A 13628-nucleotide genomic window follows, 5' to 3' on the forward strand; every position below is an offset into this window, starting at 1 on the left:
TGGCTGGTTTTGTATGGTGTCTTTTGACATAGAAAAGTATTTGCATGTATATGCATATTCTTTAATTTTCTTTTTATATCGTGCCTGAGAAATTTTTTTCTACATGAAGGTTATAAAAGATATTTTCTTCTTAAACTTTAAAAGCTGAGCTTTTCACATTTATTTGGGATGTATAATGTGAGGTAGGAAAAATTTTCCCCATGTGATAAACCATTTGGTAACATTCATTGAGGAGTCAGTTCTTTGTCTACTGATTTATAATGCCACTTCTGTTCTACACATCTCTGCATCCTGATTTTTTCTTGGGGGGAGGGGAGACAGTAGGAGGTGATCCATTGTTCATTCCTCTAGAAATATGACCTCTCTCATTTTACTATTTATTTTATTGAGGCAGGGTCTCGCTATGTTTCCCAGGCCCGTCTCAAACTCCGGGGATCAAACAGTCCTCCCGCCTTGGCCTCCTAAAGTGTTGGGATCACAGGCATGAGCCTCTGTGGTGCCTGGCCTCTTTCTCATTTTATTTTATTTTATTTATTATTTTTATTTTTTTGAGACAGAGTCTAACTCTGTCTCTCAGGCTGGAGTGCAGTGGCGTGATCTCAGCTCACTACAACCTCTGCCTCTGGGTTCAAGTGATTCTTCTGCCTCAGACTCCCGAGTAGCTGGGACTACAGGCATGTGCCACCACGCCTGGCTAATTTTTGTATTTTTGGTAGAGACAGAGTTTCGCCATGTTGGCCAAGCTGGTCTCGGCCTCCTGGCCTCAGGTGATCCGCCTGCCTTGGCCTCCCAAAGTGCTGGGATTACAGGAGTGAGCCACTGCCCCCAGCCTCTTTCTCATTTAAAAAGAAATGGATTAAAAGTTCATTTAGAACATGAGTAAATGTTTTATATCTTTTTCTAGTAAAACCTTATAGTTTTTGTTGCTATAAAAATGAGCCCCTTTTTTTTCCTGTTTGATAATCTAATTAGTTATTACTAGAGAGTAAATTGATTTGTATGTTAATCTTGTTTTCAGCAGCTTTGATGATTTGTTAGTTGTAATAGTTCTAATCTGGCAGTTCTTATAATCTACCTGTTGATTATTTTAGATTTATTATATAGAAAATCATTATGTTCTCCCATAGTTTTGTCTGCTTCTTTTAAACCTAATGTTCTATATAATACTTGATTTATTGCATTGAATAGGTTTTCTATTCAGTGTTAAATAGCAGGCACCTTTTCTTGTTCCTGATTTTAGTGGGAATACACCTATAATATTACAAATAAGTATAATATTTACTATAGTTTTTTAGCGTAGATCTTTTAGTTTTACAGTTTATCTGCTCCATGTCAGTATTACCCTGAATTTAAGGTTTTCCCATTAATAGTTTTACTCAAATCAGAATCATGTATGAAATTAAAAACATATATACATCTGGCTAGAGTTCCAGATATTCTGATATCTGGAGTCTAGGCATTTGTATTTTTTAAAAGCATTGTGCTTACTATTTAACATTGGATAGAGATCCTATTGAATGCAGTAAACCAAGTGTGATATAGAACATTAAATTAAAAAGCAAGACATAACTATGGGAAAGTAATTTTTTGTTTTTGTTTTATTATGGAGATTGAATTTTATTGGTGTTTCTGTATCTGATAAAATCATAAGTTTTTAAAAAAATAATAATTTGCTGTCAGTAATTGATTTTCTATTGTTGAACCTATTCTGAGCTAAATGAGCAGGCATGATACAACAGCCCAGGCATGATACAAGGATGACTAGGAAGAACTAGAATGATGATGATGACAGTAATAATGGAAAATTGAGAGTTATAATGGTAGATAGAAGGGAGAACGTGTTTAAAAAGGGCATTAACTTTGATATTAAATGCTTTAAATCAGAAGTTTTGTGACTGCATTACCCTATCAGTGAAAGAATTGAGTATGTACCCCCAGTGTTTGTGTTTATTTAAAACTGCATAGTACTGGCTAGTACTGGCTGGGTGCGGTGGCTCATGCCTGTAATCCCTGTACTTTGGGAGGCCAAGGTGGGTGGATCACTTGAGGTCAGGACCAGCTGGGCCAACATGGTGAAACCCTGTCTCTACTACAAATACAAAAATTAGCCAGGCATGGTGGCATGGCCAATAGACCCAGCTACTCGGGAGGCTGAGGCACGAGAACCACTTGAACCCAGGAGGAGGAATTTGCAATTAGCCGCGATCGCGCTGCTGCACTCCAGCCTGGGAGACAAGAGCGAGACTGTCTCAAAAAAAAAAAAAAAGCAGATCCAAATGGAAGATGTATGCCATAGGATAAAATAAAAATTTTTTCAATCCTGGCCGGGTATGGTGGCTCACGCTTATAATCCCAGCACTTTGGGAGGCCAAGGCGGGCAGATCACCTGAGGTTGGGAGTTTGAGACCAGCCTGACCAACATGGAGAAACTCCATCTCTACTAAAAATACAAAACGAGCCGGGTGTGGTGGTACATGCCGGTAATCCTAGCTTCTCAGGAGGCTGAGGCAGGAGAATCGCTTGAACCTGGGAGGCGGAGGTTGTGGTGAGCCGCAGTCGCGCCACTGCATTCCAGCCGGGGCAATAAGAGCGAAACTCCATCTCAAAAAAAAAAAAAAAAGTTTTAATCCTATTTTCTAAATATAAAAAGGACTGTTGCTGAAATTTTCATCCTCCCCAATGATATTATAGTCCTATAAACCTATTAGAAGTTGTTAACAGTATTTTTAAAGGGCACATTCAAAACCCAGTGATTATATTAATTTGGAAGATTTTTTAAGCTGGTTAGAAACATCTGCCAATTTTAAATGTATAGATATTAGTTGTTTTTCTTTAATTGGTGACACATGCTGTTTTTGGTAACAAAATCATGTAACACTCCCTTAATAAGTGCACTCTCCATAATTTGACTTTATTTTAAAGAGCAGGTTTTTAGTTCCAGAAAGGTACAAATAGTAGTTTAATAGTCTTCTATTTAGGTTATGTACTTTTTTTTCAGACTGAGTTTCGCTCTTGTTGCCCAGGCTGGAGTGCAGTGGCATGATCTTAGCTCACTGCAACCTCCGCCTTCTGGTTTCAAGCGATTCTTGTGCCTCAGCCTCCTGAGTAGTTGGGATTACAGGCGCCCGTCACCACACTTGGCTAATTTTTGTATTTTTAGTAGAGACAGGGTTTCACCATGTTGGCTAGGCTGATCTCGAACTCCTGACCTTGTGATCCGCCCGCCTCAGCCTCCCAAAGTGCTGGGATTACAGGTGTGAGCCACTGTGCCCGGCCTGGGTTATGTATTTTAACAGTGAAGTTTGCTTGCTCGCTTGGGCTACGTGTGGAGAGAGAACATTGTTATCTTCACAGAAGTGAACTGAGTGTCATTGGAATGGTGCCTTTTCACTGTGTACACATTGTTGTATACACATTTATTATGAAAGTAAACAGAAAAGAAAGATCAGCTGCTAAGTAGATGATATAGTACTCCTTGTCTTTTTATAAAGGAAAAATGAATAACCAGTTTAAGTTCAACTTTTTAAATTCTGGCATTGAGATATAGAACCAACCTGTATTGTACAATTTTTCTTAGCCACTACTTATCTTATTACTGTGTTAAGATTTCTACTATTGAAAAACATTGCTTTTATAAAATTGACCACATTGGGCCAGGCGCGGTGGCTCACACCTGTAATCCCAGCAGTTTGGGAGGCTGAGGTGGGTGGATCACCTGAGCTCAGGAGTTCAAGACCAGCCTGGCCAACATGGTGAAACCCCATCTCTCCTAAAAATACAAAAATTAGCCGGTCATGGTGGCTAACGCCTGTAATCCCAGCTACTTGGGAGGCTGAGGCAGAAAAATTGCTCGAACCCAGGAGGCAGAGGTTGCAGTGAGCCAAGATTGCACCACTGCACTCCAGCCTGGGCGACAGATTGAGACTCCATCTCAAAAACTAACTAACTAAATAAATAAAATTGACCACATTGATCAAATTCTGTAGCACACAGGTGACAGTCCCTGTATGGAATACTTACTCTTCCCTCAGGATTCCTCTGATATTCCATGTGACACATGACTCTCTGGCATATGGTAAAAGTGGAGATGTTAAGTTGTTCTGTATATTAAATGTTAGTGAAGCCTGGTTTCTTTCCTTTCTGGAAATAAAATACAAACATAATGAACATTTACATATTTTCTTAAATTACTCCACTTTGGAGGGCATAACCTTATACCATGTCCTAGTTTGAAGTAAAAAAGTTCACAAATTCTTGAGTCTACCGTAGCATTTAAAACCTTACTAGTCTAGGTAAAGGTAGAGGAATGGGATTTAAGGTAATTCTGCAAAATTCTCTATACTTCTGTAACTGTGCATAAGTTAATTTTAAAGAACATAAATAAGAATCTAGTAAGCAGTCAATTTATTTAAAAGTAATTAATATTGTAATTATTTCATAGTTCAGAACCATTTGAAGTTCAAATTTTGTTTTTTCAAGGACCCAATAGGAAAAAGGTGTATTGAAGTTCAGACTTTTAAAACAAATTCAAACTAGTCTTCTTCATTAATGGTTCAAGATAATGAACCTTTAGTGTGTTTTCATTACTTTGAGGTATTAACTTTTTCCCCTGTGCTTCTTAAGCAATAGGAGTGAAACATCCACATCTGATAACACAGAAACTTACCAAGAGAATACAAGGTAAGCTTTTGAAAAATCCTGCCACTTTAGCAAGTAATATTATATTTATCACTTATCAAATAGCTTTTTAAATTAAACTTTTTTTTTTTTTTTGAGACGGAGTCTCACTTTGTTTGCCCAGGCTGGAGTGCAGTGGTGTGATCTTGGCTTACTGCAACCTGCGCCTCTCAGGTTCAAGTGATTCTCCTGCCTCAGCCTCCCAAGTATCTGGTATTACAGGTGCCTGCCACCACGCCCGGCTAATTTTTGTATTTTTAGTAGAAACAGGGTTTCACCATGTTGGCCAGGCTGGTCTCGAACTCCTGACCTCAGATAATCCACCTGCCTTGGCCTCCCAAAGTGCTGGGATTACAGGCATGAGCCACTGTGCCTGGCCATAAATTAAACTTAAAAAATAAAAATCAGTTACATCATTAGGCATAGTGTTTGAAGTTAGCAGTTTAGAAATAGAAAATGCAGTTACTGCTTTTAAGAATCACATTAGGTTAGAAGAGTTTAGTTATTCTCTTTCACTGTGGTCAGGTTTCTTCCACACACGATTCAGGTAAAGTTGTCTGTGTTGAACTGTCCCTTCCTGAAATTCAGAAGTATTAAAACTCAGTGATGCTTGATCCTCAGAATGTTTTTGAGTATTTCATTCTCATGATCAGTGCTTTTGTTTTTTCTTTTCCTTTGAATTTTGGATGTTGGATTCCTAGGGCCTGGTATTTATTAGAGATACGATATTGATGGAAGTCTTTTAGAAGTTTTAAGTTCCTAGATAAAAGGTTTGCAAAATGTGGAATACTACAGAATATTAAAAATTTTCAAGGGACATACAGTGACAGCTATTGGCATCAAAAAACAACTACAATTAAGTTTGGACCTAACTACATAATATATGGAGTCAGCTAGGTTTTTGTTTTTGTTTTGGCCTAGAGGCACCATGAAAAAATTTATTGAGGACACTAAGAGTACTGTAAACTGAGGTTGGGAACCTCTGTAATGCATCATTTCCTGAATACATATGTTCGAAATGAGAGAATCTTTGAATAGTCTAATAATTATAACTTTTTAAAAAAATGTATAGTGATTCCCCAAAAAATAGGAGAGCGTTATTTTTGTGTTATTCTGAATTAAGTATGTTTCACTTAAAATTGTTTTATAGTTCTTCTGGTCATCCTACTTTTAAGTGTCCCCTGTGTCAAGAATCAAATTTTACCAGACAGCGTTTACTGGATCACTGTAACAGTAATCACCTATTTCAGATAGTTCCTGTGGTAAGTACATATGTTTGATACAGTCTTCTGCTTAGTATAAAACATGCTGTTCTATTTATTTCACTTCATGTATGCAAGGGAAAGTAGTTGATTTATATTTGGTTGGGGCATTATCAGTAAGGTAGATTTTTGTCAACAAAGGATTGATGACTGTGAAGCAAAATGAGATATTTAAAATTGCAGTAACTCTCATTATAAAAAGGGAGATGCATAGTGTGAGGTAATATAGCACAGTCTGGAGAAGAGTGAAGTAATGAAAGATGAACCGGGAACTCATTCCTATGCAGTAGCACAACCTGTCTATTGAGGCCTCAGTTACTTGCTCTGTAGATGGCAGACAAGTAGATCTAGTCAGGTAGATTGCTGTAGGTGAAAATACCTGTAAGTAAGAATAAAGTCAGTAGGTATTTTTATTGTTTTCTTGCAGCATATAGTATGTGAATGCATAAAGCAAGGAAGGAAAAGACTTAGACTTTGTATTTGATGCCTCCACATTTTTTGACATTTTGAGGGTATGTAAGAGAATGGTGAGAGCTTTTTGATAATGAGGGAGATAGAGCAGAATTCAGAATTCCAACATATAATGATCCTAGAAGTGTTTCATAGGTAAGTTATTTCAGCTGTGAATGGAACAGGAGAAACTGAGCTGGGAGAGAGATTTCCCTTTCAGCTGAACATTTTGATGTATAAATAATTGTCTTCAGAAAGGAGAATAGGAAGGAAAATGTTATCAATAAGAACTGTAGATATTTCTAAGCTGTTTTAGTGAGTATGCTAGGAAAAGTTGTGAAAGAATATGCTTCAGGACCGGGCACGGTGGCTCATGCCTGTAATTTAGCACTTTGGGAGGCCGAGAGGGGAGGATTGCTTGAGCCCAGGAGTTCGAGACTAGCCTGGGCAACATAGTGAGACCCTGTCTATTTAAAAATAAAGAAAATAACAAGAATATGCTTCAATAACCATTGAGGATGACCTTAAGCTCTCACATACCACCTAAGAAGGCATACTACCTACTTTGCTTATTAGAATGGGTTCAGTTATGCTTAAATAGACAAATACAGTGCCAAAGATGTTCCAGGAAATCTCGCTCATATTTAAGATTTTACTTAGTTTTATATTGGATTACCAAATTTTTATTCATTTCTGCATAATATTCGATATATCATAAACTTTGGCTAGAGTTTAATTACTGAAGGTTTTTTGTGTGTTATTTCAGTTATTTATCCATTCAGTTTTTAAGATGTACTTCATTTAAACGTAAGGATATGGCTGGGTGTGGTGGCACATGCCTTTAATCCCAGCATTTTGGGAGGCCAAGGCGGGAGGATTGCTTGAGCTCAGGAATTTGAGACCCAGCCTGGACAACAGTGAGACTGTGTCTCTAGTTTTAAGAAAAGAAAAGAAAAACTAAGGATACAATTTAAAGTAAATTTTCCAGTTTACTTCATTTTTATTTTACTTACAAATGAAATAAAACTAATAATTATATGGTTATTGTATGGATCAAATGAGATAATATATTGGATATGTTGCAGGCAGCCAGTTAGTGATAACTGTCATTACAGTTGGTATTATTAAAAGCTAGATGTGGTTTTTCTGTTGAAACATTTGTGTAATAAGAGATTTAAGGAATAGAATGTCTAAGATCTCTCTTACTGTGTTAGATTAATGTCATTTATCTAAGGTAATTGATTGGGAAATGATCTAGTCATGGAACTTGGCCTTTAAAAATGCTTCTCACGTGGATATTTTTGGTAACATATCCCTGTGTTATTTTAATACTGTCAATTGTATAATATTTCATTGTTTTTATTATTTTTTGTTTAAAACAATCTGTTTCTTATAGACATGTCCTATTTGTGTGTCTCTTCCTTGGGGAGATCCTAGCCAGATTACCAGAAATTTCGTTAGTCATCTAAATCAGAGACATCAATTTGATTATGGAGAATTTGTGGTAAGTGAATTCTTCAAGATTAAGAAAGTACTGTTTAAATATTAAAGTTAAAATAACTTTTTTTTAATCGACTTAAATTTTGTGGCAAGCTGTTGTATCTTACTGTGTTGTATCTTACTGGATGGATTTAGAGCAAGTTCTTAGGTTTTTAATAATATTGGTGAACTTTAGCTTGTAGAAATGGTAAGGTAAAAATTGAGTTTACTCTCTACCTCCTGTACTAGAGAGAGAATTAATAGAGTAACAGCAAGCACCCAGATTAACAAAATGATGATTTACATGAAAACTCTGTCAAGATTTAAGGGAAAATTGTACCTACAAGAGAAGTAAAATTGGTACAACATATGGAGGATGTATTTCTCATGTAGTATAAGTTGCTTGTATTATGCTAGAAATCTTAGATTTCTCAAATCTAGCATGTAAGACACAACGTTTTTAAAAATGAGGGAGCTTAGTTATCAGGCAAAGCCAGGTTACAAAGAGACTAAGAGTGTAAGAGAAGTTATATAATGTAAAAATGAATTCATAAAGCAAAATGGATTAATTTGTACTTCTAAATGTGTGATATACTTTTTAAATTAGGTGAAAACCTGTTTTATTAATTATTAAATTGCATTTTATTCAACTTCAGTTTAATCAAAACTTTATTTAAGATTAGTCCTGACAAAGAATGGCTATTTGTTTTCCAGTTTAGGTAAGCAGAGTGACATGAACAAAATATACATTTTTGTCTGCCTTCCAGTGTTGAGATTACATCATTCTTGTTAAATGGTTTTTAAATTTTGTAGAATTTGCATTATTTAGCCAATTTCAAAATAAAAATTCAAATATATGTAAAATTTAGGTGCGCTTTATTGCTTTAGCAATTTTATAAAGTAATTCTAGATTATTATTAAATTCTCATTGTAAGAAAGATTGCTATGTAATGTGTTTGGAAATACAAAAATTTGTGAACCACTTTTGATCTAATTGTCAAGTTGTTTTATCTTGCCATAGAAAAATAGGTAATCTAGGCAGGGCTTGGTGGCTCACACCTGTAATCCCAGCACTTTGGGAGGCCAAGGTGGGTGGATCACAAGGTCAGGAGATTGAGACCATCCTGGCTAACACGGTGAAACCCCGTCTTTACTGAAAATACAAAAAGTTAGCCGGGTGTGTTGGCAGGTGCCTATAGTCCCAGCTACTCGGGAGGCTGAGGCAGGAGAATGGGATGAACCCGGGAGGCAGAGCTTGCAGTGCGTGGAGATCACGCCACTGCACTCCAGCCTGGGTGACAGTGCGAGACTCCGTCTCAAAAAAGAAAAGAAAAGTAGGTGATCTAATTATTTCAGATTGTCAAATAAAGGCCTTGATTTTAAAGCGAAACTCATAGGGCATAAAATTGATAGCAAATATAATTTTTAAAATTAAGGAGTAGTTTTATAACGATTGAATAAGCTGTAGGCTTCATGTTATGGTTAAGAATTTATTACTCATCTGGGCATGATGGCTCATGCCTGTCATCCCAGTACTGTGGGAGGCCGAGGTGGGTGGATCACCTGAGGTCAGCAGTTCGAGACCAGCCTGGCCAACATGGCAAAACCCTGTCTCTACTAAAGATACAAAAATTAGCTGGGTGTGGTGGTATGTATCTGTAATCCCAGCTACTTGGCAGGCTGAGGCACAAGAATTGCTTGAGCCCAGGAGGTGGAGGTTGCAGTGAGCCAAGATTGTGCCACTGCACTCCAGCCTGAGTGACAGAGCCAAACTGCCCCCCAAAAAAATTTCTTACTCAACTCATAATTCAATAAATGCTTGTTTTCTTAAAATCAGTTTACTGTCAGATATTTGGCATTATTTTCTAGAGATGACACATTTATGATTGTGTGTTATGATTAACTTCAGTTGTATTTTTCATTTTTTATTTTTATTTTTTAAAGTGACAGTCTCCCTGTGTTGCCCAGGCTGACCTCAAACTCATAGGCTCAAACTATCTTCTGTCTCAGCCTCCTGAATAGTTGCAACTACAGGCGCATGCTTACCCAGCTTTCCAGTTAACCACATTTTTTATGAATGACTTATAAGGCATTATAACACTCAAATTTTGTTCTGTGATGATCTTCTCTGTTTGTTATTCTTGAACAGTTACAACTGAACTCAATGTCTTATTAAAGTTCAGGTATTCAAATCTTGTATCTTAAAAGATACTGTTATATATGTTGTACATAACTGTCCTGAGTGTGTGTAATGTGTATCAAGATGTCTAATGTTTTGGGCAAAGTATTAGAGTAGTTGAGTATGTTTTTCCTGTTGACATGAATGTTACTGTTTTTAGAATCTTCAGCTAGATGAAGAAACCCAATATCAAACTGCTGTTGAAGAATCTTTTCAAGTAAACATCTGAAGGCTGTAGACATCTCTGCATCTTTGTACCTGCAAGTGCCATCTTTAAGGGGGAAACTACATGAAGTCACCGTTTCAGTAACTTGATGTGTATATTAATAAAAGTAATTCAGTCATTTTAGTTTTTGATTGAAAATAAACGTAGGGCTTCTAAAAACTTCATCATCTTGATAAGTTAAAAAATGAAAGTTATGACATTAGCTTTAAAGGTGTAAAAAAGATGTTTCACTAATGTAACGGTGAAAGAGAATCCCTGTTGTACTTTATCTTTTTGTAATATTATTTTTGAATTTTTCATTATTATGTTGCTTTTGAAATTTGATGCATTCCTCCCATTTACTTTATTATTGTACACATTTAACACACAGTAGCAAATTTTGAACAGTGTGATTGATATAACCTAACAAATCTGAGCCAGTTATTAGAGTTGCAGAATAGAAACTTGAAGTGCTAAATGGAATAATCCAAAGGAAATTTCTTAAATGCAGGTTCTAGCTGAAAAATTCAACTATAAGAAAATTGTATTTATATAACATTTACTATTTTTGAAGACTAGTGAGATTTCTGTAATTTAATTCTTTAAAAAGTGAAAGCTTGTTGTAAAGATATTTTCTTTTTGTTATTAGAAGGAAATACAAAGAGAAAAATTTCTTTCTTTCATGGGCATTTGATAATTTCAGTCTTTGACTGATTTGTAAGCCTAGAATATACTAAGCTGAATAACAGCTCTTTGGCCTCAGAATTTTCAGTAGCCAGTATTTCTGATTAACTAAGAAGTTGAAACTCTTATTAGAAACTTTCAGTTGGTGATATTGTATTCTAGAAGATATAAATGAGAGGTTTGGCTTCATCTCAGTTTAGAAATTTATTCAAAGCTAAAGATGTATATGTATATATACACATACTTTTGTGTGTATATATACACATATGTGTGTATGCAGTTTGTCAGGTTATATATAGAATTTCTATTAAGGATTTTTTAAATGGACAAGCAATAGGGGGTTGAAGTGTTTATCTGATTTGTTTAAAATTTTGTATATCACCAAATTTTTAAAAAGTGATAGTCACAGTGCTAAGTTATCTAGTTGGCTGCTATTACACCTTAAAAATTGAGTTTACACACACACAATTACCTGTTTATATGGTGCTCATTTGTTATTCTCAAATATAATGTGTGACCGTGATATAGTGAGAAAGATTCTACCAACCACTGTTTCACTACTTTTTAGTTAAAATTGGGTATGTTCTTAATATTCGTTAGTGAGAATCACAAAGTATTTTGTAGAAGGCCCAAATCACAGAATAAAGGACTAAGAGTGGATTTGCTGACATTCCATACTAATATACATTGTTTATGCTTTGTTTAAAATAACTAAAAGAACATAAAAGAGAATCTCAGAAGTAGTTTGCTGCTAATATATACATATATTGTATAAAAAGGTATATTTTGGTTTTGTTAAAACCCTTGTTGACTTTTCTACACTGAACATTTTTTTAACTTGATTTAATAAAAATGTTAATTTTGGAAGTGGAGTTTTGTAAAAACCTTTTTCAGTCAAACAGTAAAGACTTTATTTATGGATTGTAGTAACAACCACAAGAAAAGCCATACATCTTAATGAACATACGCCTTTGTTCTGTCATTTTAAAGAAAGAGTGGTGTTTACTATGTGTGTGCTTGAGCATTTTCTCTCAGTTACATGGGTGTAATTTAAAAAACAGCTCCTTTTTAAGAGACTTTTGACCATAGTGTTTTCCAGTTTAAAGCAATAACTTTCATAGTTTCTTTCAAAGTTTAATACATCCAATATGTCAAGTTAAACCATTCTGGGATTTGGGAACTTCTTTAAAGGAAAATTGTAGTAGAGGTCATCTTGATGGAATTGTGTTTTAAAGTTTTGTGAATGAGTTAAATATCATTGATAGTCTTGTGTGTCTCACATATCAGCTTTTTCATAAGGAAAATACTTCATTTGCTTTTATCTGAGAATTTCTCAGTATGAAAATGATTGTTTAAAATTTCCCCTCTTTTTGTCAGTGAATTGGGAATAGGGATAGACTTTACAGATTTATGGAAATTAAATTTATGGGGAAAAGTTTTTATTTTTAATATTACTTATAGCTGAGTCAGAATTAAAGGAGGGAATTGTATTGATACTCCAATACCTAAATTTCACAATACCACTTAGGAAAGCTATTTCAACAAATTACAGTTTTGTTGTTAAAACAGAGTCTTATTTGAGATGTATTGCTTTATTTTTCAATTAAAAGTGGTTTTCTCCTACTTGTGTGTCTAATTAAAATTTGTCTGGAGGCAAACATTTATTTTAACTCTCATAATTCACACTGAAAGACATGTAGGAGATAACCCATTATTTTGCACTTAAAAAAGTGGATAAGAAAAAGCTACCACATGCTGGTGCTATATGTCAGATTTAACTTTATAAACCTATTTTTATCCATTTCAAATGTTAATCACCTTATAAAGCAATTTTATGAAGTGTCTGCGGAGCAAGATTTTCAAGCCCTGTTAGCAGCTAGGCAGAAAGCTTATTTGCTTAATAAACACTTTCATATGGAGATACTACTTTTAAGTAAGATACCAGGGTTATGAGACTATGTTGCCAAATACAATGTCATATACCTTGTATGGGTTGCTTGGTAAGTATTAATTATGATCTTCAATACATCATAACTTCTACAGAAACCCCTTACAGCTGCTACTCAAACCCCTTGTAGAAGCGTGACTTTTTAGCATACTATGTAGAAAAGGTGTGACCCAGAAAACATGTAAATACAGATACTATAAAACTCAGACATATAGGTGAAGCACTCATTCCATGATATCACTTAGTGTGTAACATAATTATCTGTGCAGTACAGTTTTGAAAAAAGATGATGGGGAAGGGGGGTGAGTTAAAGGGGGATACAGGAATCTCAGGAAAATGGGTGTCACAGCCTGTCTCCCTGCTTCAATAGCAGTGGTCCAGTCCTGGGATTGAGAGAGATGACATTGCATTCTTCCCCCAATATGAGTAAAATGGGTGTATTCCATTATGTACTTTACTGACAATTTAAACTGTATTGTACAATGTCCTATATAACGAATTCTCCCAGCCTGGGCAACATATATCCCCATCTCTGCAAGTAATCAAAAAATTGGCCGGGTGTGGTGGTGTGCACCTGTAGTCCCAACTACTCAGAAGGCTGAGGTGGGAGGATGGCTTGAGCTGGGGAGGTTGAGGCTTCAGTGAGCCGTTACTGTGCCACTGCACTCCAGTCTGGATGACAGAGCAAGATCCTGTCTCAACAAAAAAAACAGGATTTTTTTTTTTTTTTTTGAGACGGAGTTC

At 35.6% G+C, this 13628-nt stretch overlaps 1 protein-coding gene across 5 annotated transcripts in view; it reads left to right on the forward strand.

The window, feature by feature from the left end:
* The window catches only part of RNF138 (ring finger protein 138), a 39902-nt gene extending 28099 nt beyond the window's left edge, over positions 1 to 11803 (forward strand). For 2 of the 5 annotated variants that reach the window (XM_031003601.3, XM_063699141.1), the window contains 4 exons: positions 4624 to 4680; positions 5828 to 5939; positions 7786 to 7893; positions 10208 to 11803. In XM_031003601.3, coding sequence (XP_030859461.1) covers positions 4624 to 4680; positions 5828 to 5939; positions 7786 to 7893; positions 10208 to 10276 — 346 coding nt within the window. In that variant the 3' untranslated portion in view covers positions 10277 to 11803. The remainder of the gene's footprint in view (positions 1 to 4623; positions 4681 to 5827; positions 5940 to 7785; positions 7894 to 10207) is intronic. The other 3 variants (XM_055368288.2, XM_055368290.2, XM_055368291.2) reach the window with 3 other exon arrangements.
* Positions 11804 to 13628: the final 1825 nt, after the last annotated feature.

Source organism: Gorilla gorilla, chromosome 17 (genome assembly GCF_029281585.2).
Source record: "Gorilla gorilla gorilla isolate KB3781 chromosome 17, NHGRI_mGorGor1-v2.1_pri, whole genome shotgun sequence".
Taxonomy (NCBI): domain Eukaryota; kingdom Metazoa; phylum Chordata; class Mammalia; order Primates; family Hominidae; genus Gorilla; species Gorilla gorilla.